Source organism: Furipterus horrens, unplaced genomic scaffold (genome assembly GCF_987537825.1).
Source record: "Furipterus horrens unplaced genomic scaffold, mFurHor1.1.pri manual_scaffold_10, whole genome shotgun sequence".
Lineage (NCBI taxonomy): Eukaryota > Metazoa > Chordata > Mammalia > Chiroptera > Furipteridae > Furipterus > Furipterus horrens.
This window is the reverse complement of record NW_028327180.1, coordinates 43,119,856-43,146,019: the sequence shown is the minus strand read 5'-3', so window position 1 is coordinate 43,146,019 and position 26,164 is coordinate 43,119,856. Positions and strand designations below refer to the sequence as shown.

Below are 26,164 nucleotides of genomic sequence, written 5' to 3'. Positions count from 1 at the left end.
CTGACCCCTGACCTCCCCCATGACTTTGTCTCTCCGCCCTCTGCTCCCCACCACCATCTCCTGGTGCTCACCCCTCCTGGATCTGCCTTGGTGAGTTAACATGGAGTTACCTCTTCCTTTCCAGTGGCTGGTGTGGGGGGTGGGGGGTATTCATCCTTCCAAACTTAGGGCTGGTGGGGAGTGGATGCCCAGGAACAAAGAAGACAGAGCCTCTGCCAAGCATTTATTGAGCACCTGCTGCATACCCAGCCCTGTAGGCATTGAGGACACAGCTGTGAGCAATACAGCCCCAGTCCCTATTTCATGTTGGGATCCAGGCTCTGAAGACCTGCATGGGGTGGGAGGGAGAAGAAGAAAGTAGTGGCTTGTGTTAAATGAGGATGAAGATTCAGGGGAGGTAGGAGACAGAAGCTAGGGGGAAAGAGCAAGGGTGTGGGCAGTTGGTGGTCGTCTAGGTCCATGCCCCAATATTTGAGTGCCTGTGATATGATGTTCTTGAGGTCCTCACATCCCCACCCGAAGTTCTCTGGGTTCCCTCTGCCTGTGTCTACCTCTTCCAGAAGTGGGGCCCAAGGATATGAATCTCTGGGGTAGGGCGACCTCCAGCAGGGCCTCCTGGGCAACAGTACCCTTTCCCACAGCCCCAGCGCGTTTTTGGAACATACTTCCGCGTGGGTTTCTATGGTGCCCGCTTTGGTGACCTGGATGAACAGGAGTTTGTTTACAAGGAGCCATCCATCACGAAGCTGGCTGAGATCTCACACCGACTGGAGGCATGTCCTGGTGGGAGGCTGGGGGGTGGGGGGCACAAGGCTGCCCTGGGGTGGAGTGGAGGCTGCACCTGTGCAGCCTGAGTCAGCCCATGTCTCTAGGAGTTCTACATGGAGAGGTTTGGGGAAGACGTGGTCGAGATTGTCAAAGATTCAAATCCTGTTGACAAGACGAAGCTTGACCCCCAGAAGGTGAGGGCTCCCAACCATCCCCCTGGGGTCCCCAGACTCTTATAGTCAGGGAGACTCCAAGTACTATTTCCTGGAAATCCTCAAATTCTATTTCTCTGGAAAACACCAAAGCTTATCTCCCTGGGGACCCCCAAATCCTTCACCTCATGCAATTCCCAAACATAAGGAGACCTGGGAATCCCAGATGTGAAACCCCCAGACCCATGGAGGCCCAAATCCCCTTTCTCCAGGGACAGAGCCCTGCTAGGAGGCTGGCAAGCCCAAGGGGGTATGTTGTGACTGTGGGAATCTCACACCTGAGCCTTGTGCCCCAGGCCTACATCCAGATCACATATGTGGAACCGCACTTTGACACCTATGAACTAAAGGACCGGGTGACCTACTTTGACCGTAACTATGGGCTGCGCACCTTCCTGTTCTGCACACCCTTCACGCCCGACGGGCGCGCTCACGGGGAGCTGCATGAGCAACACAAGCGCAAGACACTGCTGAGCACAGATCATGCCTTTCCCTACATCAAGACACGCATTCGCGTGTGCCACCGGGAGGAGGTAGGTGGGGGTCCCAAACTCCAACCTCCAGACCTCAGTCTGTAGCCTCAAATCTCTACCTCTAGACCCAGGTGGTCCAAGGCTGGATAATAACCTGACCAGAGGCCCCAGAGTCAGACAAAGACAGCTTAGCCAGGCAGTGGCAGATCTAGGCAGGCAGGAACCCCAACACACTTCATTACACAACCACTTAGACCCCCTCCCACCCCAGCTGCCCTGGGCTGGCCTGGGTCAGGATGTCTTCAGACACCAACCAGTGCATGCTGCTCTCTGACTCTGCAGACAGTGTTGACACCAGTGGAGGTGGCCATCGAGGACATGCAGAAGAAGACACGGGAGCTGGCCTTTGCCACTGAGCAGGACCCGCCCGATGCCAAGATGCTGCAGATGGTGCTACAGGGCTCTGTGGGGCCCACTGTGAACCAGGCATGGCTGGTAGGGGATGCAGGCTGCCCGAGGTCCCCCAGGGTCCATGCAGACACCCTCACAAGGCCCTCTCATCCCACAGGGTCCCCTGGAGGTGGCCCAGGTGTTTTTGGCAGAGATTCCAGAAGACCCCAAGCTCTTTAGGCATCATAACAAGCTACGGCTATGTTTCAAGGACTTCTGCAAGAAGTAGGCCTGACCTTGCCCATTAGAGCACCTCCAACCCCCATCGTGGCTCTCTGCCTACTTTACCCCCCGCCTCTACCTCCTGACCTCACCTCATGGATTCCTACCTCTCTGGTCTTCCTTTCCTGAGTTCCAGTCCCTGAGCACCCTGCCATCTGGTCCTCAGGTGCGAGGATGCACTGCGGAAGAACAAGGCCCTGATTGGGCCGGACCAGAAGGAGTACCACCGTGAACTGGAGCGCAACTACACCCGCCTACGGGAGGCTCTGCAGCCCCTGCTCACTCAGCGCCTGCCCCAGCTGCTGGCGCCAACCACAGCCAGCCTCAGGTGCCTGGCGCCTGGGCCCCCCACCCTAGAGAGGGCAAGAGGAGGCAGGCACAGGATGGGAGTTGTTGCGCACATCAACATGTGCACTTTGCTTTGCACACAAGGATGTGACTACTTGAACATGTGCACATATGTACACTCTGGGCAGCCATTTCAGATCCTGGTGGGTCAATTCCCAGACATTCAGCTTTATCCTTCTGAGCCTTGGTTTCTACATCCGTGAAATGGGCATGATAGGACTCTCTGGTAGGGGGTTCCAAGAGAGAACCTGTGAATCCACAGCCAGAACAGATGTGAAAGAAGCAGGGAAGACTCTAGGAGCTCTGGAGGAAAAGGAGGGAGAGGACTGGGAGCACTATTGGGTGGGGGGCCCTGTGTCCGTGTTGACCCACCTTATTCCTCCCCCAGGAACTCCCTGAACAGAGCAAGTTTCCGGAAGGCCGACCTCTGAGCTCACAGGGCCTGAAACCACACCCAGAGGAACCCGCACCCTGGCCTCAGCTTTGTGCTTTCTGGGAGTCTGTCCCACCACCCACTTGGGGTGACCACATTGCATGTGGGGCTGGGCCCTCTGTTCCTGTCTGTGCACTGATACTTCTTATCTTTTTTAATTTAAAATGTTTTTTATGAGCAGCCTGTGTGGTGTTGTCCCTGGGGGCTTGGTCATTGTGCACAGTCTATCCACACACCCTGATCTTTGACAGACACCAAGACGGTATTGGGTGCCAGAGACACAGCAGTGACAACAGATGCAAAGTGCCTGCCCTTGTGGGGCTGACATACTGGTTGGTGGGCAAGGCAACACAAATGAAAATGTTATTTATGTACTTGGGGAATAATAGTAACATTTATTATTAGTATTACTTTTTTAAAGGAACATTTATTAAACCCTTGCTAAGTGCCCAGCCCTGAACTAAAAGGGTCCCAGAAAGACAATGCCCCATTTATGGGTCTTCGCCCGAGGCAACTCCAATAGGCCCCTGCCTCAAGTTTAGTGAGTCTCCTCAGGACCACTATCAGGCACACTGTTAACCCCACCTTACAGATGGGGAAACTGAGTAACCAAGCACTTAAAGGCATGGTCGGGCTGGGACTGGAGCAAAGTCTGGTTGGACAGGGAGCCCGGGCCTTAGTCACAGCCTGTGTAGCCTTGAACTGACCCAGCCCCCTCCCCGCCTCTCGGCGGTCACGCCACCGTGTACCAGGCCTGCGCTGGGCCGCTTCCAGCCCTGGGCCCGCTGGGGGAGGGTTGACCTCCCGCCGCCACTGCCGCGCCCGCCCTCCGCGCTCTCCCGGAGCTGGGACCAGAGCAGTCCCGCCCCCCGCAGCGGCCCAGCTGTAGCAGGCGGCGCAGGACAACAGTGGGGGCCCCTGCCCCAGGGACTTGGGGAGGGGAGGCGAAGGAACAAGGCTCGGCACCCCCACGCGCGCGCACACACCTGCCGTCCAGGTGCGATCGTGTCCTCAGGCCCGCATCTCACCGCTGCCCTGCCCGCAGGCGACTGGGGGCGGGGCGGGTCCTGAGGGGCGGGGCATACGGGGCGGGGCGGAGCTACAGCTCGGGGCCGGGAGGCCGGGCGGCGGCGCGCGGAGGACGCTCGGGCGGCGGGACGCAGGGACGGCAGCGGCCGGAACGCTGGAGGCGAGTAGGACCCGGGGTCGGGTCGGGGTTCGAGTCTGAATCGGGGTTCAAGCGTGATCCCTACACCACCCCCAACTCCGGGGCGTGACCTCGCGGGTCTCGACCAGCCGCCGCCTCCAACTTCACCATCTCAGCCTAAACTTGACGAACTTTTGAGTGTCTCGGTCCCCGCGTTTCTGCCCCGTTTTCATCTTTGACTCCCGTCCCTGCTTCTCTCCCCAAGCCCGTCCACCTCTTCCATCTGTATCTCTCGCCCTGCCCCTCCGCCCCATCACTGCCTCCCCTCTGCCCCTATCCCCCTTCTACGCCCCCTCTCCACCTCTTTCCCTCGCTCTCATCCCCTTCTCCCTCCGCGGCCGGGCCGGAGCCAGGCCCCAGGCGGCGGGAAAGCGACCGAGCGTCCGGCTGGGTTGGGCCTTGGCCTGGCGGCTTGGGCCGGCGTGGGGAGCGGCAGCTGTTTGCCATTAGCCGGGGACCCCGCAGGCTCCGCCTCTCCCTGCACGGGTGGGGTTCTCCTCACCCCCCACTTTGGGGCGGAGAGAGAGGCGGGAAGACCCCAGAGACCAGGCCGGTCTGCGAGGGGGATCTAGGGAGACCCTGTCGGACATATGGGTCCGCTCGGACCCTGAGCTCCTTCCTTGAGACCCCAGCCTTGTGTCCCTTTTTAGTAGCCTAACTTTCTCTGTTTCCATCTTGTGTCGTCTCCCTGCCCCTCACCCCGATCCACAGAAGGAGGGGCCTCAGCCCCAGACAACCCCCCCCCACCTCCTTCAATCTGCTTTCTCCACCTGAAATCACCTGACCTCACTGAGGACGGTCAGATGGCTGGAGACTCTCAGACCTCAGTCTCTGTCTTGGAAATGAGTAGAGGGATGTGGAGTTGGGGCGAGGGTGGCCTGGCCTGCAGTGGGGGAATCTGCTAGGCTTAGGTTCCAATCCAGGACCAGCCACTTCCCTGTCCAGTGACCCTGGGCAAGGCATTGCACATTTCTGTGTCCCAAGATTCCCTATCTGCTGGGGTTGTCTGATACCAGGATCATTATTGTGGTTATTACTATTATTATTCACCCCATCCCTGTCCACCTCCAGGGGCCCCCACAGGCTATTCCAATTCTGCTCTCTGCCTCCAGTCTCTCGGATCCCCAGAAGCTATTTTTAATCCTATTGTACAGGAGTTGAGTCTCCAGGCAGGTGGAAAACCAACGTTCCTACTTTTTGGACTGTGTGGTCCTGGCATTGCAAGTGACAATAGAGACGTGGAGAGACTGGGAGAGAAAAGTAGAGAGACGCAGAGACATGAAGAGAGATAAAGCAAGACGCTAAGCAAGAGACACGGGTGTGAGAAAAGGACGAGCTCAGCAGCCCTGCCTTCATGCCCGGCAAGTGCCCTACTTGGCCCACCCTCCCAGGTACCCACAGCTCTGGCACTCAACAGGCCAGAAAGGGTCCTCCCTGGTGGTGGGATGGGCATGGGCCTCTGCAGCAGGATAGCTGGAAGTCAGACAGCAGGAAGGACTGCCTAGACTCAGGCAGTGTTTGGGATGAAAGGACCCTGGCTGGACTCCAGGGTTGGGGGGATGAGTTAGTGAGAGGCCCTGATTGTCCCTTTCCTTTGCAGCCTCCAGACGCCCCATCTTACTTCCTCCTCTCACCCCCCATGACTTTCCAGGCTGCTTGGCACCCCCCTCCTCAGCCGGACATGTCTTGGGGGGGGGGGGCAGGAAGTTCTAGTGTAGCCCGGCAGTGAAACTGTTTATTTTTAGAGAAAATTGTTTCCATAAAGGGGAAAGGCTTTGCTCCTCACTGCCTCCCCACAATTTTCCTTACCCACTCTACCCCAGCTGCCCTGACCCAGTTCTGTTTTGGGGTCCCTTACCCTAAGCTGTAGCTCTCTATTTGTCTCTGGGTCTCTGTCTCCTCAGATCCTTGCAGGATAGCTGTCCCCCTGTTAGCACCCCAGCCCCCTGCCCAAATCAGTCTCCCATCTATCCCGATAGCCAGCTCCTGGCCTGGGCTGAGGGAAGGGGGTACAGGAAGGATGGGCCCTTAGGGCTTTGGGCCCCTGGCCTGGGAGCCTGTGGAGGCAGGGCTGTGAGAGCAGCTGGAGCTTGTCCAGGGGCTGGACAGATGTGTGGACAGGCTGTGAGGTTTGATTTCTTTGTTCTAGACCGCGGGGGGTGGGAGGCCCACACCCCTTTTCACAGCTTGGCTGGGTTTGTGCCTATGAGAGGGCCCTTACTTGGGGAGCATGGTGTTGGTAAGCATGGCTGTGGAGGGTGGTAGTCACAGCTCCTTTCCTACCCCTGCAGACCTTTCCTGACTCTGGGTCTCAATCACCCCACCCCACCCCCAGGTAAGCCTCAGCCTGTGCTGAAGGCAGTCTGACTCAGGGCCGGCCTCCCAGCGAGTCTTGAGGAGCGTCTACCGAGGGGAGGATGGCCCAAGTCCTGCACGTACCAGCCCCCTTTCCAGGTCAGACTTCGGGACTTCTGGAGAGGAAGAGGGCTCTGCCTAGGGGTTGGAGGGGAAGTGGTGGGGAGATGGGCCTGTCCTTGAGGCCTGAGGGAGGGTAGAGGGGCTTGGGGGTGGGGGAACGATAGGGCCCTACCTGGGATGGGTGCTGGGGGTTGAGGGTGGAACACAGCGCTGCCCTGAGGGCCTGAATAGAGACGATTTGTCCTGTCGGGGGGGCGGGGTTGAGACTGGAAACACAGTTCAGCGGTTCAGGGCCCAGTGACCTCCCATCGCTTGGGCAAACAAATCTTGACTCTCCCCGGGAGCTCAGTCTCCCCGAACCCAGACCCGCAGTGTCCAGAGGTACTAGTGTTTCTCCCTGCCCCAGGGACCTCTGGCCCAGCCTCCCCACCCACCTTCCCAGCCAAGGAGACCGACCCTCCCTACTCCGTGGAGACGCCCTATGGCTACCGCCTGGACCTGGACTTTCTCAAGTATGTGGACGATATTGAGAAGGGCCACACGCTTCGGCGTGTGGCCGTACAGCGCCGGCCTCGCCTCGGCTCACTACCCCGCGGCCCTGGCTCCTGGTGGACCTCCACCGAGTCGCTGTGCTCCAACGCCAGCGGGGACAGCCGCCACTCCGCCTACTCCTACTGTGGCCGCGGCTTCTACCCGCAGTACGGCGCCCTGGAGGCCCGCGGCGGCTTCAATCCTCGAGTGGAGCGCACCCTGCTGGACGCCAGGCGCCGCCTCGAGGACCAGGCGGCTGCGCCCACTGGCCTGGGCTCCCTGACCCCCAGCGCAGCCAGCTCCACCAGCTCGTTGGTGGGCGTGGGGCTGCCGCCCCCGACACCACGGGGCTCAGGAATATCCACGCCAGTGCCACCTAGCGCCGGGCACCTGGCCCACGTTCGGGAGCAGATGGCGGGTGCGCTTCGGAAGCTGCGGCAGCTGGAGGAGCAAGTGAAGCTGATCCCTGTGCTCCAGGTGAAGCTGTCCGTACTGCAGGAGGAGAAGCGACAGCTCACTGTGCAGCTCAAGAGCCAGAAATTCCTGGGCCATCCTTCAGGGGCCCGGGGCCGCAGTGAGCTCTGCCTTGACCTCCCAGAGGCTCCTGAGGACCCGGTAACTCTGGAGACCCGGAGCGTGGGCACCTGGGTTCGTGAGCGGGACTTGGGTGTGCCTGATGGGGAGGTGGCCCTTGCTGCCAAGGTTGCAGTGCTGGAGACCCAGCTCAAGAAAGCGCTCCAGGAGCTGCAGGCAGCTCAGGCCCAACAGGCTGGCCCCCAGCCTGACCCCGAACCCCAGGCCTGGCCACCGCGAGAGAGCCCAGTTCGTGTGGACACTGTCCGGGTAATAGAGGGGCCTCGGGAGGTGGGGGTGGCAGCCAGCACAGCTGCTGGGGCCCCTGCACAGCGGGCCCAGAGTCTGGAGCCCTATGGGGTAGGGCTGCGGGCCCTGGCAACATCTGGAGGAACCGAGAGCCCCACTGTGTTCCGAAGCCATGAAGTAGTGGAGACAGCGTTCCCCTCGCCCACTGCATCCACTGGCAACGTCCACTTGGTGAAGAAGATCAGCATCACAGAGCGAAACTGCAACGGGGCAGCAGGTGAGCCATAACGGGCAGGGGAGGACAGTAGAGGGTGCCCCTTTCTTCATCTGAACAGCAAGGTCCAGCCCCAGACCTGGCCTTCCCCCAGATAGATTGCTCCCCATCTCTTCATTTGCAAAAAGGGGACAACATTGTGCCACTGACTCAGAAGGGAATCATGCTGAAAAATTGGGTGTCTGTTAAATGAATATTCTCATGGCTAGTACATTGTAAGTGTCCAGAAAACAGAAGGTATTTGGGGAAGAGGGTCCCCAAAACAAGTTGGTTTGCTGAGAAAAATACCCTTCCTGTCTAGTCAGTAAGTGGCAGGAACCAATCTCAGACCAGTTTAAGCAATGAAAAGAAAATGTGTGGTTCATATAACTGAGGGATAGCTTCAGGCATAGCTGAATTCTGGTGCTGTGGAGTCTCTAACTTTCTCTTCCTCTGTGCACCCTGGAGGCTTCTCTCTCAGGCCAGCAAAGGTGGTCCCACCGCTGTGGGCATCTGTGATAGCAGCTCAGTGAAAAGGAAGCCCCACAGTCCCAAGTATTGCCAGTAAAAATCCCAGGGGTGGCACTCATGGGCTGGCTCAGGTCCTATGCCCAATGCTGACCTAATCTCTCTCCCTCACTGCCCTAACCCCTGAGGGTGGAAGAGCCCTGGCCAAGCCTGGAGGGGTGCTCCCTGGAGAAGTGCTGACTCCTCATGCCAAGAAAGGGGATGTGGGATGTGCAGAATGGCAGCTGCCCCACCACTGCCTCCCTAAAGGCCCCTTGGAGAAGCTGCCAGAATGATTCATAACAATAACAGCTGTTCTTTATCAGACACCAGCCCAGTGCTGGGTGTTATGCTAAGTGTTTCACCCATAGATGAGCTAAAGACAGGGAGCTGTGTAGTCAGGCAACCTGGGTTGAAATTCCACTTCTTGCTGTGTGTCCCCAAGTGAGTAACTTCTCTCTGAGCTTCAGCTTCCCTATCTGTGAAGTGGCATAATTATGTTCCCCACCTGCAGGATGCTTGTGAATTAGCGAATAGAGTAAATAATCGGTACTTGTTTCTGTGTCTACTGATGATTTTCAGATCAATTCTGTTTATAGTTGGGAACACTGGGGCTTAGGGAGAAGCTGCACTTACCCTGTGTCACACAGCCAGGAAGTGGCTGAACCAGGATCTAAACCAAAGTTGGCCTGAACCTGCAGCAGGGCTCAGAGATGGAGCCCAGGTTCTCACCCCAGCCTCAAATCTAAGGTGCCCAGAGCCTCATGGTGGGACCTGAGGGCACAGCTGGAGGGTGGAGACCCAGCTGTGTTTTCTTGCTTTTCCATGTTGTTCCTGGCCAGCTCTGGGCACCACTCCTCTGTTCTGTATCTATTCCAAACACCCAGCCCTGCAACTTTGGTGTTCATCCAGGGGCCCCGCCTGGTCCAGCCTCTGGAACTCTTGAGAGGCAACCTCCATTCCAGACGTGCCTCCCAGGGCAGCCATGGGGTCTCCTGCCTTCAGGACACACAGACATAGTGATGTCCCCATACTAAGCAAGCTACCTGCCCTACAGTTCTTCCTTGTGTCTCACTTAACTCCCTCTTGCTGCAGCCAGCCCCAATGTGCTAATTCATTTCAATATCTGCTCATTCAGCAAATGTTTATAGAGTGCCTGTTATGTACCAAGTTCTAGGCACTGGGGACACAGCAGTGCATAAGACAGGTGAAAGTCCCTGCAATAAACAAATAAAGAGACCCCAGTGAATAAATTAAGAAACATAATTTCAGAGAATATGTTTGAAGCAGATACATATTTGATAAGGTGGTGGTCTGGGGTCAAATTTGGTTTTCCTACTCCCTAGCTCTGTGCCCCTGAGCAGTTTATTTAACTTCTCTGTCTCATTTGCAAATTGGGGGTCCTGAGAGCCCAATGTCACCAGATTAATGTGAGGCTTAAATATGCCAGTTTGTGTTGTGTTCAACGTGGCACCAGACACATAGTGGATGATCAAGGGTTAGCTGTTTTCTCTGAACCAAGATGTGAAAGGAAAGGAGCAGCCAGGTGGCCCAGAAGTGGGAAGGAGAATGTTCTGGGAGGGGCAAAGCAGTGGGGAGGCCCTGAGGTGGGGACAGGCATGGGTGCATCCATGGTGTTGAACAAACTGGAACTGGATGAGGCCAGAGAAGCAAGGTCCAGGATAGCCTGAGCATCAGGGGTGGGTCCTGCAGGGCTCCCCAGAGAAGAAGGCCAGGAGGACCCCAACCTCTCTGCCAGGTAGAATTTGCTCACTTCAGTTGAAGGGTGGGGACGGTGAGTGGCTGTCTTCCCTTTGGGCTGGGAAAGGCAGGTAGGGCTACTAGAGACCTGGAGGACCCCAAAGTCCTGTTCCCCGCCCTGGCAAAGGCACCACAAAGAGATCAGTGGAAGAAGGGTCAGCGAGGCACATGCATTCTTGAGGTCTCTCCAAGTCTTAGAAATTTCCTCTTCTCTTGTTTGAAACATATTTCTATGAAAGCATTCATATTCTTTATGGAAGCTTTGGGAAGTACATAAAAAATCTAAAATGCAAAATAAAACCCCCATAAACCTACCACCACCCAAATGCAGCTGCTGTCAACACTTCTGTTTATTTCCTTCCGAATTTTTTAAGACAGAAAATAATATGTGTTTTTCAAGTCTGGTAACACAGAGCTGTTGGAATTTGCCACTTCTCTTTATTTTAAAGCATTTAGGCAGCTCTTGCTATAGACCTAGGCGTTATTTGACTCCCTTTTTATATGAATTCATTTAAATTCCCAGCGCCTCTGTGAGGTGGGTTGGTGTTTTTAATCTCCATGTTATAGAGGAGGAAACTGAGGCACAGACAGGTTAAAGGATTTGCCCACCGTTCTTGAAGCCAGGATATATTTTTAAAATATTTTATTTATTTTTAGAGAGATAGGAAGGAAGGGAGAAAGAGAGGGAGAAAAACCAATGTGTGGTTGCCTCTCACATGCCCCAACTGGGAACCTGGCCTGCCACCCAGGCATGTGCCCTGACTTGGAATCAAACTGGTGACCCTTTGGTTCACAGGCCGGTGCTCAACCCGCTGAGCCACACCAGCCTGGGCTCGAAGTCAGGATTGATACTTTCTTTGATTTTGATTTAACATTATCCCAGGGACATTTTCTCATGTTATTAAGAATCCTTGGATGTGCTATTTATTTTTGAACAGCCACATCACTCTTTACTCTCAAGGGTGCCATGCAGACGTCCTTAAAGGAACCCCTGATGTCCAATGATCTGTTTTTTTCAGCACAGGTTTCTGAAAGGGCATTTTTGAGGAACTTGATGTCTGTTACCAAATTGCTTTACCCCCATGGATTCAACTCCCTTCCAGCATTGGGTGGCTGAGTAATTTACATTTTTAACAATTTCTTTTGGACTTAGGGGCCCAAAACTGAGTTAATGAAATTTCTTCTGTCCATGGTAACCAAACTACTATTGTTTTAACTTTACCCTTATTTCACCTTCATCTCCACCCTCGATGATGAGGGTCAGTAAATATTTTCAGCTTTGTGGGCCATATAATCTCTGTTGCAACAACTCAGTTCTGCTCAATCCTTTTTTTCCCTCCAGCTTTATTAAGGTATATTATATACAAAAAAAAATGTAGATTTTTTTTTAATGTAGATTTTTAATGTATACATTTTGATGAATTTGGTGCCTCAATTCTGCCTTTGTAGCATGAAAGCAGACATAAACAATATAGGTATTAATGAGCAAACATGGCTGTGTGTCAAGAAAACTTCATGTGTCGACACCGAAATGTCAATTTCATATAATTTCCATGTGTCCCAAATAGAATCCTTCTTTTAATTGTTTTTCCAACCATTTAAAAATGTAAAAACTGCCCTCCAGCCATAGTTGGCTAATCTCTGCCCTGTCTTTCACTCACACCCATCAATTCCCACCCCCACCCCACTTAATATCATTCCTGGCAATCCACCTTCCAGAAGCTTATTTAGATATTTGAGTGTCCTTGAAAAATATGCCCTGTGTGTGTTTAATTTCCTAAAATGGTATTGTGCTTTAGGGGAAAAAAAGCTTATTTTTTCCTCTGTAAACACTATTTTTGAACTTCCATCCTGATGTTTATAAATCTGGTTTGTCATTTCTAATGCCCTAGTATGTGCTACATTTTTTCTATCCAATCTCCTGCTTGGTGGACAACTGGGCTCCTTCCAACTCCTGACCTGTGAACAGTGCTGGGACCATCCTCACCTGTTCCCTCCAGTAGATCCACTGGGCCACCGGAGATGCACAGTTTCAGAAGATCTGTCTGATCCTCTCTGGAAAAGCTGTCCCTGTTCACACTCCCACCAGCCACACTTGGTCTGAGGTGCCTATTTCCCCACATCTGCACCAACATACAGTTTTATGTATGTTTCCCATGTTTTGCCCATCTGCTGCTAGTACAGAGTGGTATCTCCTTGTTGTTCTAATTTGCATTCCTTTGATTTCTGATGGAGTTGGGCATCACCATATACATTTAATAAGATTCCTCTGTGGCTCACTTACTTGAAGCTTTTGTCCATTTTTCTTTGATCAATTTTGAGAAGTTCCTAGCATATACCAGAATAGGGGCTGGTGAACTAGGGCCTGTAGGCTGAATCCAGCCTGCTACCTGTTTTTATATGGCTCACAAGCTAAGAATGGTTTTTAGTTTTTTAAATGGTTGAACAATATGAAAGAAGAGTAACATTTTGTGACATGAGTAAAATTATATGAAATTCAAATTTATAAGAACACAGCCATGCCTATTCACTTCCATACCATCTAGAGCTGCTTTTGCACTATTTTTGACTTATGAAATGCTTACCACAATAAATTTTGTGGTAACTTTCACCTTATAGATTTACAGGTTTGTTTTTTCCCTTGTGATGAGGATATTTAGCATTACTCTCTTAGCAGCTTTCAAGTGTACAATACAGTGTTATGAATTAGAGTCTCCATGCTGTGCATTACACCTCAGGATTTATTTATCTTATAACTGGAAATTTGTACCTTGGGACCCCTTTCACCCATTTCCTGCCCCCACCCCATTGCAACTACTAATCTGCTCTTTTTATCTATGAGTTCAGTTTTATTAGATCCCACATATAAGTGAGATTACCTTGTATTTTTCATATATGGTTTGTGTTTTGAGGAATATTTTTTTTTTTTTGAAGTTTCATTTCTTGAGGTTTCATTACAGTGGTCATTTAATATTATATTAGTTTAAGGTGTACCACATAGTGGTTAGACATTGAGGAATTTTTAAAGGAATCTCTCCCTTTCCTGAGTTCTCTGATATTCTACATTTTCTTCCTGTGGCTTTGTAGTTGTACCTTCATATTATTCCTCCAGAGTTTATTTTCTGTGTAAGATCAGAGGCAGGGTTCCAGTTTGATTTTTTAATTTTCCTTGGCTAGAGTAATCTGCTTTTCCCAACACCACACCACAGAGCCCACCCTTAACCACTGGTTTGTGGAAACCCCTCTGCCTTGCCTCTAGTTCCCTGAGAGGCTCTCTCCTCTGTTCCTTTGGCCCATCTCCTGTTGTAACAATACCCCACTGTTTGAACTGCTCAGGCTTTGGAATACGTTTTGCTCTCTCCTAGGCCATGTTCTCATCTCTGTCCATTGTTGTAAAATTATTTTAGCTAGTTATGGACTTTAGTTTTTCCATATAAACTTTGGGATCAGTTTGCCCCATTCCCCAGTGAAATAACAGCAATAAATATCCTCATTTTTATTATTGTTATTGTTATTTTAGCATTGCAGTCTGACCTTGACCTCACACTGGAAGGAGCCACCCAGGCTTTTGGAGGCCAGGGCCTGCTTTTCCCTGGGGTCAAATGGGCCATGGTGCTACTCCATTTTATTTTTTTCATTAAAAAAAAAATCGTGGTGAAATACATGCAACATAAAATGTACCATCGCAGCCATTTTTTAAGTGTCCAGATCAGTGGCATTCAGCAGCCACATTTTTTGTACAGCCTTCACCACCATCCACCCCAGAACTTTTCCATCTTCCCGGACCAAAACTGTGTCTGTTACACACTGACTCCCTATCGCCTTCCCTCGGCCCCAGCGCCCGCCATTCTACTTTCTGTCTCTGTGGATTTGACTTCTCTAGTGACCTCCTATAAATGAAATCACACAGTATTTATCCTCTTGTGCCTGGTTTATTTCACTCAGCAAAATATTGCTTTACCTGTTTTTTTTAACCCTCCCAGGTGTTTAAATCAGCACTGTGAGTTTGGGGCGCATACAGAGAGGGTGACCTGGCCATCTGCCTCCTGACTCATTTCACTTGGCCACATACTGTTTTTGTTTGATGTGAATTTTTTGACAGGGTTTTTTCTTTTTTTAAACCAGAGATTCATGTGAAAACCAGCTCTGGAATTGGCCTAGCCCAGGCCTCGCCTTGGGCTGGAGGGCTGTCTGCGCGTTCATGGCCAAGTGTCTCATCTTTTCTGTGCGCTCGTCCCAAGTATTTACTCTCCCTGTTCTTAAGTTGAGTGTTGCCCAGGGACTTGAGGAAGTACTTACTGTGTATGTCAAAAAAAGTTTTCACTGTTAAAAAGAACTCGGATGAATTGGTCTGTGGAGTCCATGGCCAGTGGCAGGAAGGGGACTTCCTGGGGAAGTGGTGATCCGGAAGCCACACGTGGCCTGGGGGGACCCAAACTGTTCCAAGACTTGGGCAGCCACTCACAGTGGCCACTGGGCTTTTGTTCCTCGTTCTAGGCTGGTGATCTGGGGCTGGAGCTCCCTGCCAGCTGCACTCCCAGATGGATAGTGGGCGCTCTCAGGGCCTGGTGCCCACAGAGTCACCTTTGTCCTTAGACCAAGCTAGATGGGTTTTCTACAAAACTGTGATAAGATAATGCATAACGTAAAACTTCCCATTTTAATTATTTTAAAGTGTCCAGTTCAGTGGCATTAAGCACATTCACATTGTTGTGCATCCCTGACCACCACCCACCTCCAAAACTTTTTCATCGTCCCAAACTGAAGCTCTCCCTGGTGGGGTTTTAATTATCATTTTCCAATAGCTCTATTGTTTCTTTTTCCTTTTGATTAAAGTAACACCTGCTTAAAATTAAATAAAGAGGGGAAAAAAGGAAGCTGGATACAAAATGGTACCTGCAGCACAATCCTGCTTTTGTTAAAAAAAAAAATCATAATCTTAAGTCTTATCAAAATATAGTTTACAATTCTCTTGAATTAACGGCTGCTTTTTAAATTTTTTTTAATTGATTGATTTTAGAGAGAGAAAGAGGGAGGGAGAGAGAACAAGAAAGAGACATCAACTTGTTGTTCCACTTACACATTCATTTGTTGTTCTTGTATGTGCCCTGACCAGGGATTGAACCGCAACCTTGCGTATCTGAGGTGATGCTTTAACTGAGCCACTGAGCCAGGGCTTAACAGATGCTTATGCACTCTTGAAGTGTAGGCATTATTCTAAGCTCTTCATCCCACCTTACCGTCCGTAGCCTGCATGCGATGCCAGGAAGTGGGAATGTCATGCTCCGGAGGCACTGAGAGCTTAGGTGAATTACCTGAGGTCCCATAGCTCGCTCCCAGAAGATGTGGTTCCTTGCAATGACCCCCACACTCAGCTGTGGTCAAGCCTTGTTTCCAGACAACACTTAGTATGTTGTTGGAGAGGCACGAGCCCACACTGTGGGGTCACAGGGTCTTCTGTCCCTGACTAGCATGGTCAGGCAATGCACCAGGGCTGGAATCAGGTTCTGCTGCTTGGTCGCTGGGCTACCTTCTGGTGCTTCAGTTTGCTCATCTGTAATAATCCAACCTCTCCTCATGGGCTGGAAAGATTTGATGAAGTCATGCAAGAATTAGCCCTCAGAGCCCCTGACCCCGGGAGACAGTTATTACTATTGTTGTTGCTTTGTTGGTGTTACCTACAATGAGGGCCTCTTTCCTGCCTGCCCCCCAGATCACCCACAGGCTCCTGCAGAGTCATCCTCATCACCCCCAGGGTCCGCAGCAGCCTCCTTGGCACAGCCCAAGAAGAATGCAGGCTGGGTACCCACTCGCGACACTACCAACAGGGAGCCCACCAGGCAAGCAGCCTCACGTGAATCAGAGGAGGCTGGAAGTGGAGGTAAGTGGGGATGGCCACCAAGAGGGTCAGAGCACTGGAGACCCGGGCATGGGGCCTGGCTTTGGGATACCCTCGTGATACCACCCCTCCCCCTAGGTGGGCTCCAGGAGGGCATGCGGTCCATCATGAAGCGGAAAGAGGAGCCTGCAGACCCTGAGGTCCACCAGAGGAATCTCCCGTGCGTGGGAGTCAATGGAGGGTGAGAGGACCCCCACCTGACTCCCTAGCTTCCACACCCCTGTTTGTCCCAAGAATGTATCAAGGACCTAGTCGAAGCCCCTCACTTTGATTTGTTCATTAACTAAAGCACAATAGACAGATGAGGAAACTGAGGCACAGTGAGGCTGAGTGCCTCGCTGGAGCTCACTTGGTGATCAGCAGTCAACCCTAGTGCTTTGGCTCCAGAGCCTGTGCTGTAATCACTGTACTGCACTACCCCCTGGAAGGTGCCAGACTCAGCTCCCTGCCCTGATGAAGCTCCCAGGCCAGCCAGGCCTCAGGCCCTGATGGGCAGTTTCAGCAGTGTGGTTGGAGCAATGATGAGGATGCTCAGGCCATGTGGGATCTTGGGGAGGCATGGAAGGAGAGGCACGTGTGCTGCAGGACAGCAGGAACTCGAAAAGTGAAGGGTGGGGGGCGGCGAGAGGGCTGTCTTGCTGGAGGGAACAGCCTGGATAAAGGCTGAGGTGAGAGGAAGCAGAGCGACATGGGACCTCAAATGCCAGGTAGCTTACACTTCTTCCAGAGGAAGCAGGAAGCATGAGGGTCCCATCGGAGGTGGGATGAGAGTCTGAATCAGTAACCCCTGTGTAAGGAGCAAAGCATGTGAGAGGAACTGAAGGGTAGAAGGGAAAAGCAGGGCCCCTCCCTGCCTCCCCTACAGTGTGATCCCAGTCACAGCTAGTGTTTAGTGAGCACTTACTCTGTGCAAGGGATTGTAAGCCACATTCCTGCATACCTGTGAGGTCCATACTGATACCCCCATTTAACGGATGGGGAACCGAGGCCCAGTAGTCAGAGCCCTGTGCCCCTCCCCCACCATCCCCTATCCCATCTACAGCATCTCTCCCACCTGGCCCATCCCTCTTCCCCAGGTGTGAGTCCTCATCCGAGGACTCCAGCACAGCAGAGAACTTCTCAGACAATGAGAGCACAGAGAATGAGGCCCCAGAGCCCAAGGCAAGGGTGCCGAGTGTGGCTGAAGCCTCCCAGCGCAGGCCCACAGGGCCAGCAGTGACCAAGAACAGCCGGGAGGAGTGCCAGCTCTCTCGGGAGTCTCAGCACGTGCCCGCAGCTGAGGGGGCATCAGGCTCAAATGTGGAGGAGGAGATCCGGTCAGTTGTCTGGGTGGGAGGCGGGGCCAGGGTTGTGTGTGGAATAACCTCAAATCCCATCATCCAAGCCTTTTGTGTAAACATCCCATTAGTCATGCACACCTTAGTCTAAATTAGCAAAGAAACACTTTCTTCTTCTGGGTATCTTGAAGGTCTGGAGGCTTTGATGAAGGACCTGATTGGGGGCAATTTGGGCTATTGGATTAGGATTTAAGGGGCAGGTAAAGTCCTTAAGCTACATACCTTTTTGGGACATTTTTGCCCTAGCTGCTCATTCTATTTATTTCTTTTTTCCTTGCTGAAAATATGACATTGGGAAAAGATTTTCCATCTGCCACTAACCACTTGAAGTAAACTGTAGCCTGTGTGTCTACTTTCTCTGTAGTCTGTTTGTTCCTCATGTCTGCCCCATGGGGTATATGGGATGATAAAAATGTGTTCCTGGTGAAGGGGCTTCTGAGGCCCTCCCACTCAGTTGGGCCCTGGCAGGACTGGGTGAGGGCCATGGTGAGGGCACTGAGGCTCTCCCGGAGCGCCCCCGCCGGGCATGGGAAGTGAGAGAAACCAGGAGGCCGAGGTAAACCACCTCTCCCTGCAGGATGGAGCTGAGCCCCGACCTCATCTCAGCCTGCCTGGCCCTGGAAAAGTACCTGGACAACCCCAATGCCCTCACCGAGCGGGAGCTGGTACAGTGGGGCTTTGGGACGGGGGGGTGGGGGGGTCCTCTTTCCCCTGCACCCTGGCTTCCCCGCTTCTGCAGTGCCTCCCTGTGCCAGGCTTGGGGGATGTGCTTGAGTCATGGGCCTTCTAGAGGGACCAGGGATGTGGGGAGCAGGCTGAGGATGATCGCCCACTGGCAAACCTGGTTTGGTTCCTGGTCCTTTGGGGGCTTGAGGGAGAGTCTGTCCTAGTTCCTGTTCCCAGCATCCACACTTGCCTTTGAAGTTCATATCCAGGGCAGAGACTTCACAACTTCTGGGGGCAGATCTTGGATTGCAGTGTCTGCACTTACCTGTAGGGTGCTTGTCTGGGATGGGGATACACTCAAGGGGCCTGTCTGGGTGGGGTGCCCACGCTCCCCTGTCAAGGCTCTGGCTCAGGATAAGGGTATCAACACTCCCCTTCTGCAGCTTAGCCCTGGAGAGGGTGGGCTACCACCCACCCTCATGCCCCTCTTCTCTGCCCTACATGCAGAAAGTGGCCTACACCACAGTGCTTCAGGAGTGGCTGCGTCTGGCCTGCCGCAGTGATGCCCACCCTGAGCTTGTGCGGCGCCACCTGGTCACATTCCGGGCCATGTCGTCACGGCTGCTGGACTATGTGGTCAACATCGCTGACAGCAACGGCAACACCGCGCTGCACTACTCGGTGTCCCACGCCAACTTCCCGGTGGTGCGGCAGCTGCTGGACAGTGGTAGGCCCAGCCAGGCAGGAGGAAGAGGTCTGGGGGAGTGGGCCCGCTGCCACCCAAGATAAGTGGTCTGATGGGGGAGACGTGGCCTTCCTGGTCTAGTGGAGGAGATGCCACCCTCCCAGTCTGATGGGGATACTCCACCCTCCGAGTCTAATGGGGGAGATGCAGGCCCTCCCTATAGCCCCAGAATTCTGAAAAGGGCAGCCATGGTCTTATGGAAAACACAGAGCCCTTCTACCATCCACATGGACCCCTGTATAATGGAGGTCACATCTCTGGAACCCTAGTCTGAGGGATGGACATGGTCTCCAGTCTGGGGCTTGGAGAGAAGATGTGGTTCTCAATTCAACAGGAAAATATTTTCCCTGGTTGCCTGGGAAGACAGACGCCCAGTGTGATGAAGGAGGTGGAGCCCACAGTCTGATGGAGGGGGCATAGGCCATTCTGAAGGAGACTGGCTGTGCAGATTAATGAGGCAGACACAGCTCCCATTCTCAGCCTTAAATGGGGGTGCCAGTGCAGGGGGCCCAATTCTGATACTCTGATGGAGGAGTGGAGTGGTCCCATTTAGAGGAGCCAGCACCTAACGGTGTCAGTGTGGAGGCGGACGCTTGGGGCAGAACGAGGTTCTGTCTGAGCAAAGAGGAATTAGGCCATATCTAGACTGATGGAGGAGCCTCTATGCCCAGTGTTCATTGTGGGAGTGACAAAGCTCTCAGCGTGATAGCAGAGCTGTGGCCTGGTCCTTGGGGACCCTCCCCCAGCCTCCAGGCAGTCCTGGCCAGCGCCAGTGCAGTCTGAGGGCTCATGTTGCCCTGCCTGCTCCCCCCAGGTGTCTGCCAGGTGGACAAGCAGAACCGTGCTGGCTACAGCCCCATCATGCTCACGGCCCTGGCCACCCTGAAGACCCAGGATGACATGGAGACTCTCCTGCAGCTTTTACGGCTTGGAGACGTCAATGCCAAAGCCAGCCAGGTACAGGGCCTTGGCGCTACAAGTGTGGGCAGCCCTTCCCGTTTACCAAGTCCTGGCTGTGCGCCAAGCCTAAACATGTTCCTGTTCCATGCCCAGGGGAGAGAGTCCCCACTCTACAGATGAGGAAACTGAGGCTCAGAGAAGCAGAGTCATTTCCTCAAGGTCAGATTAGAGGAGGGGAGATTTGAACTGAGGGATTCTAGCTCCAGAGCCCTGTTCTTAGGACCTGCCTTCCAGGCTGCCTCTGATGCAGAACCTTCTGGTGGAAACAGGTGGGGGCTGGGAGAGGACATGGGGGTCCTTTGTTAACCTGACACCGCCCCACATGCTGCTTGGTAATTCATTGGGCAGCAAGTGGATGCAAGGGGCTCAAAGGGCAGACGAGCAGGCACAGGCCCCACACTCCTGAAGCTCACTGGCTAGCTGGGGCTGCGGAAGGGAGCCGCTAGCATTTTAGGCAGCAGGGAGGCGTGGGGCGCATTTGGACTCTCGCTGCAGGAAGCCAGGAGAGGTGTTTCATCGGGGCAGTGGTGTGGTCCGCCTTCTTTTCTTTCTTTCTTTTCTTTTTTTTTTTTTTCAGGAAATTTGCTTCAGGGCTATAATTGGACTTCCAAGGTCTACTTTTGCTTTGCTAGTTCTTTTTCTTGTGTGTCTCCCTTAATCACAATAAGGAAGGGTACAGAAGCTCTTTATGACCACCCTCACCACAAAGTTACAAGGCGCTCTGATTTTTTTTTTCCATTTTTATATTGTTGTTCTATTACAGTTGTCCCATCTTCCGCCACTGCTCTCCCCTGCCCTGCCCACCTCCCCCCTGCCCGCTTTCTGATTTAAAAATCTCCCTTCAGCTGCACTGGGGCGTGGAAGCTGTGAGACTATGAAAGCAGCAACAGGGGTGTGGATGGGTGTCCCGGCAGAAGAGCAGGGCAGCCAGGATGTGATGGGGACAGCAGGGAGGGGAGGGGGTTGCAACGGCTTAAACGCAGGGAGGGAAGGAGCTGGTGCTGCCGTGGCACATAAGGCAGCAGACATTGCTTGCCTTTCTTACTGATTTCACTTTTTTATTTAAAAATCATTTTTTAGTGGTTTACTTTTTTTAATTGAGGTGAAATTCACACAACAGTAGCCCTTTTAAACTGTACAATTCAATGCCTTTCAGTGCACTTACAGTGTTATGTGTCCGTCACCTCTACCTACGTCCGGAATATGCCCGTCACCCCTAAAGGAAACCCTGCACCCATCAGCTGTCACTCCTCTCTCCCTCCCCACCCCTGGCAGCCACCCATCTGCTTTCTGACCTGTGGATTTACCTGCTGTGGGTATTTCATATAAATGGAGTCCATAGTATGTGTCCTTTAGTGTCCGCCTTCTTTCACTGAGCATAGTGTTTTCAAGGTTCATCCACAGTGTAGATGCATCAGTACTTCATTTTTTGTTTGTTTTTGTGTTTTTTATTGTTTTTCTGTTACAGTTGTCCCACTTTTTCCCACATTGCTCCCGCTCACCCCTCGTACTTCATTTGTTTTTAAGGCTGAATAATACTCTGTAGTATGGCTTTACCACAATTCTTTTTTCTGTTCATCTACTGGTGAACACTGGTTTTATTTTTATTGAGGTTCAACTGACATACAGAAAAGTGTACAAATCTTAACTCGGTAAATTTTTACCTATGTTTACACCTGTGAGTTAGGCACTTGCTTTGGGTGGGCATGGGGGAGGAGAGGCAAGTGGCTTCTCAGACCACTCGGGAACCATGAAAGGTTCCAGGGCAGGGGTGACACACCTTGGGGCCTGCACAGCTCATAAGCCTGCTCCTTGTCCTGCTCAGGCAGGGCAGACAGCCCTGATGTTGGCAGTTAGCCACGGCCGGGTGGACGTGGTCAAAGCTCTGCTGGCCTGTGAGGCGGACGTCAATGTGCAGGATGATGATGGCTCCACGGCCCTCATGTGCGCCTGTGAGCATGGCCACAAAGAGATCACAGGACTGCTGCTGGCCGTGCCCAGCTGCGACATCTCTCTCACTGACCGCGTGAGTCAACACTCGGGTGCACCTCAGGGAGGGTGAGAACTCGGGGCAGGTGGCATTATAGCAATGATGCTTTACAGGACGGGAGCACAGCCTTGATGGTGGCTTTGGATGCGGGCCAGAGTGAAATTGCGTCCATGCTGTACTCCCGCATGAACATCAAGTGCTCGGTGAGTCTCAGCCCTGGCAGGGCAGGGGCTGTGGGGCTGTGGAGGGGACAGTTGTCTATGAAGAGCTAATGGTGTATGGGTCCCAAGCCTGGGACTTAATAGTCATCTGCTTGTTGAACCTTCATGGTGCCCTTTGAGAAAATGAGTCACAGAGAACTGAGACTACATGGTCATGGTTGGTATAACAGCATTTGAACCCGGATCTTTCTGGTTCCAAATGCATGCTCTTAGTCACCATTCACTCATCTGAGAAATATTTACAGAGCATCGACTGGCTCTGGCCCTGTTCTCGACCCTGGCCGTCATAGCACTGAACAAAACCGAAAAAGTTTCTGCCCTCATAGAGCGGACATTCTAATAAAAGACAAAATAAGCAAATAATTGTATCATAGCCAGGGGGTAGTAAGTGCTGGGTAGAAATATAAAACAGGACATGAAGGACAGTGAGTGACAGAGGAGCTACTTTAGACTTTGATGAAACAGTGACATTTGAGCCAACACTTGAGGAAGTGAGGGAATAACTCCAGGCAGAGGGAACAAACAGTGCAAAGGCCCTGAGGCAGGAGCATTCCTGGTGTGTTTGAGGGAGGAGATGAGGGCAGGGAGGTGACCTCACAGATCATGCAGGGCCTTGCGGGCCACAGTAGGGACTTAGACGTTTGCTGAAAGCCTGTCAGTGTACCAATGGTCTTGGGAAGTCTCACTAGTGAAACCTAATCTAACTGTGTTTAACACAGCACTTCTCTTATTTATTTTTTTAAAGATTTGATTTATTTATTTTTAGAGAGAGGGGAAGAGAGGGAGAGAACATCAATGTGTGGTTGCCTCTCATGCGTCCCCAACTGGGAACCTGACCCACAACCCAGGCCTGTGCCCTGACTGGGAATCAAACCAGAAACCCTTTGGTTGACAGGCCGGTACTCAATCCACTGAGCCACACCAGCCAGGGCGCATTTCTCTTATTTGACCACAGGAATATGGGTTTTGAAAAAAAATCTTGCCTTGTAGCAAAACACTTTCGGAAGCATAGTAGGAGGATACTATTGATACTAGCTGTGTCCTAAGTGCCTGATGGAGGAAAGAGCCCTTCCTGTCTGAGGGGAGACAGGTGCACCCCACAGAGGTCTTCAAAGTGATACTCTTGTGTGATGGAGGAGACAATACACTAAGTGCCTACTAGGCGTGATTTCTTGAACCTTCCTCAATAACCCCATTTGTTTGCATTAAGTACTATTATTATTTGCGTTTTTCAGGTGGGGAAGCTAAGGCTTAGAATTATTATATCTGTGGTTCAAGGTCTCACAGCCAGGAAAAGGCAGAGGCCCTGGGCTTCATCTGACTCCAGACCTTGGGCAGGAGCCTCACTGCCCTCTCCTCCTTGTCTCCACCTTACACTTGCCCTGGCTTCCCCAAGGCACATATGGGGCTGGGTTCCAGGGTAGCATGGTGTGTGTCGACCGCAGCAGTTCCCCAAACGGTCCAAAAGAGAGAAGGTGGCAGAGTACTATGCCATGCGTCTTCTGAGGCTCCAGGTTGCTCTGGCTTCAGGACATCTGGGCCTCCGTGGTGATGCTCAGGATCACCTGGAGGTCAGCTATGGGCCTCGGTGTCCTCCATTAGGATATGGGGGTGCTGGGGTGGGGATGCCTTGATATCTGATCTGGGCTCCTGTCCCAGGGACTCCTGAGGGAGGAACCCCAGTCTTCCATCAGTGTCTACCTGGACCACTGCCGTTGCCTCTGCCCTTGTCCCCCCCAAGCCCCGGCTCCCACCTCCTTTGCCCCCTCCAGTCTGCTGTCCCCACAGCAGCTAGAGGTCACTGTGAACCCCTGAGTCAGAACACATCCCTCCTCTCCTCACAGCCCTCTGTGGCTCCCACCGTGCCCTGCACAACCGCCCTCACCTCCACGCCCCTGTCCCTCCTCTTCCCATGGCTCACTAAGCTCCAGCCACACCAGCCAGCCACTCCCTCCCTGTTCCTGCTTCAAGGCCTGACATGGGCTCTCGCCTCTGCCTGGAATGCCCTGCTCCGCCCCCTTGGCTGGCCCCTTGGTTATCATTCAGCTCAGACATCCCCCTCCCTGACCACCCGCTGTCCACTCTCTGTCCCTCTCATCCCTTATCCCTGATGAAAATCCCCTGCTGCATGTGTTTATTTGCTTCTTTGAGTCATCTCCCCCACAACATGGGCTCCTTGAGGCCAAGGGGTCCCAGCATCTTGTTCCCTCGCCGCATCCCCAGGGCTAAACCAACAGAGCCGGCATCTCGGAGGCACAGATGCCAAACAAGAAATTCTGCTTCTTGTTTCAGTTTGCCCCAATGTCAGATGACGAAAGTCCTGCATCGTCCTCAGCAGAAGAGTAGCTGTGAGGGGGAACCAGAGGCTCCTCCCCTCAAGGGCCAGTCAGCCCCAGAGCAAACCGGCCCTCGTCCCTTGTTCCTGGTCCCTGGCCCCCTCCCTGGCCAGTTCCCACTCATACCCAGCAAGGCCTAAGTCTCAAAGGCAAGTGGGTTTTTCTTCTGCTTCCCAGGGGGAAGCCCCCAACAGTGACAAGACTCCAGCTTAAAGTGGGCTTTTCCTGGCACCCCAGTTCAAAGCAGCCACAGTGCAGACCGAAGCTACATTCTCATAAATGGGCGCCCGCAGCTGGTGCTGGGGCGTGGCTTTGTGGAGAACACAGAGCAATCAGCTGGCAATGGTGGACAGAGGAGGGTAAGGGGAAAATATTGTATTTTTGAATCATTGGGGGAGGAGGGAAATCATATTACTTGTTGCCAAATTTGAAAGTCACTGGAATTGCATATTTTCATTTTAATCCTGAATGTCATGCATGGGTGGTATCTGGAGTGACTTAACTTGCCCCTATATCCCCACATTTAACTGTCTGGTATACAAGAGCTTTTTGTCCACTCCCCCCAATGGCTTTCTTGGGGGGAATTTTGATCTCTTCACAAAACAGATTCTGTCCTTGTCATTTGGAGTAGGAAAATTAGTCTTTTCTGCTTTCTCACTGCCACTGCCAGTGTCACCCCCATTCTAGTGGTGGGAGAGGCCTCAGGACTCAGCAGCTGAGATGTGTGAGCAGTTCATGTCAAGAAATTACCCCAAATCCGACCCCTCCCGTCATGGAGACTCATCAAATATTAATTCTCCTAGAAAATCCTTCAGACCTGGAGACACAGGAAATGAATCTTGTTTCCAGAGTAGCTGATGAGTCCCTGGGCTTAGAACCCAGGTTACGGGCTGTTCTGACCCTTCTCAGACTCCAGAGTTTCTGTCTTCAAAGAAAAGAACACAGGCCATGTGCTGGTTGGCAGAGCGTGGGGCCAGCTCCAGAAACCCATGTGCACACTATTAAAAGTTGGCTGCCCGCGGAGGGCTCCCAGCGCAAATTCAGAGGCAGGGCTTTGCCGAAAACCAAACAAGGGCCAGCTGGGTTTTTTTTAACCTACAGGCTTTCCGGAGCTGCCTGGAACGGAGCCTACTGGAAATGGGGCTCGCCAGACACTCACAGTTTCCTTAATGGCCTGTTTTGTCCCCAGAATCTCAACAAAGTTTTCTTTCCTGTTCCTTCCTTTTGTGAACCAAAAACAGAAAAGGAATAGGTTCTGAGCCTCCAAAAGTGCCTTTGTGACGGGTGAGTTAAGAACCCCCTAGTTACTAGGTGCCCTGCCCTCTTCTGTCCAGTTCTCAGCTTGGCCTCCAGAGTCGAAGCCAGACCACAGGAGGACAGATCAGGCCGAGTGCTCATGCTGGCTTCTCTCCTACAGACATGGGTTCTTGGCTTCATGGAGTCTGGCTTGCTTTGATTTTGATTGAAGGGATCAAAAATTTTTTGACTTCGTACATTGTACCTAAGACAAAAGAGCTTGGATGGTTAATGGAGAGAGGCAGTCGTGTGTGTGTGTGTGTGTGTGTGTGTGTGTGTGTGTAAATTGGAGAGAAAGCAAAACCAAAG

At 52.6% G+C, this 26,164-nt stretch overlaps 2 protein-coding genes and 1 long non-coding RNA gene across 12 annotated transcripts in view; 2 read left to right on the top strand and 1 right to left on the bottom strand.

The window, feature by feature from the left end:
* Nucleotides 1–3,083, top strand: part of DOCK6 (dedicator of cytokinesis 6) — a 39,771-nt gene extending 36,688 nt beyond the window's left edge. For 5 of the 9 annotated variants that reach the window (XM_090289617.1, XM_090289614.1, XM_090289619.1 and 2 more), the window contains 7 exons: nt 648–773; nt 873–962; nt 1,277–1,513; nt 1,796–1,948; nt 2,022–2,128; nt 2,292–2,453; nt 2,862–3,083. In XM_090289617.1, the coding sequence (XP_090145743.1) occupies nt 648–773; nt 873–962; nt 1,277–1,513; nt 1,796–1,948; nt 2,022–2,128; nt 2,292–2,453; nt 2,862–2,904 (918 nt within the window). In that variant the 3' untranslated portion in view covers nt 2,905–3,083. The remainder of the gene's footprint in view (nt 1–647; nt 774–872; nt 963–1,276; nt 1,514–1,795; nt 1,949–2,021; nt 2,129–2,291; nt 2,454–2,861) is intronic. The other 4 variants (XM_090289618.1, XM_090289615.1, XM_090289613.1 and 1 more) reach the window with 1 other exon arrangement.
* On the bottom strand, nt 211–4,065 carry LOC149999870 (uncharacterized). Its single transcript, XR_016513578.1, has 2 exons — nt 3,893–4,065; nt 211–328 (listed from the first exon to the last, which is right to left on the bottom strand). It is a non-coding gene; the product is annotated as an uncharacterized LOC149999870 (long non-coding RNA).
* On the top strand, nt 4,021–26,117 carry KANK2 (KN motif and ankyrin repeat domains 2). Of its 2 annotated transcripts, none has more exons than XM_090289622.1 (13): nt 4,021–4,095; nt 5,268–5,474; nt 6,449–6,567; nt 6,938–8,161; nt 16,119–16,286; nt 16,383–16,485; nt 17,381–17,620; nt 18,219–18,306; nt 18,815–19,034; nt 19,867–20,009; nt 21,838–22,038; nt 22,116–22,205; nt 24,516–26,117. In XM_090289622.1, the coding sequence occupies exons 3-13, from the start codon at nt 6,531–6,533 to the stop codon at nt 24,567–24,569; spliced, it is 2,568 nt and encodes an 855-aa protein (XP_090145748.1). In that variant the 5' UTR covers nt 4,021–4,095; nt 5,268–5,474; nt 6,449–6,530; the 3' UTR covers nt 24,570–26,117. The 2 variants fall into 2 exon arrangements, with proteins under 2 accessions (XP_090145748.1, XP_090145747.1); XM_090289621.1 differs by having other exon boundaries at nt 5,268–5,504.
* The last annotated feature ends 47 nt before the right edge of the window (nt 26,118–26,164 follow it).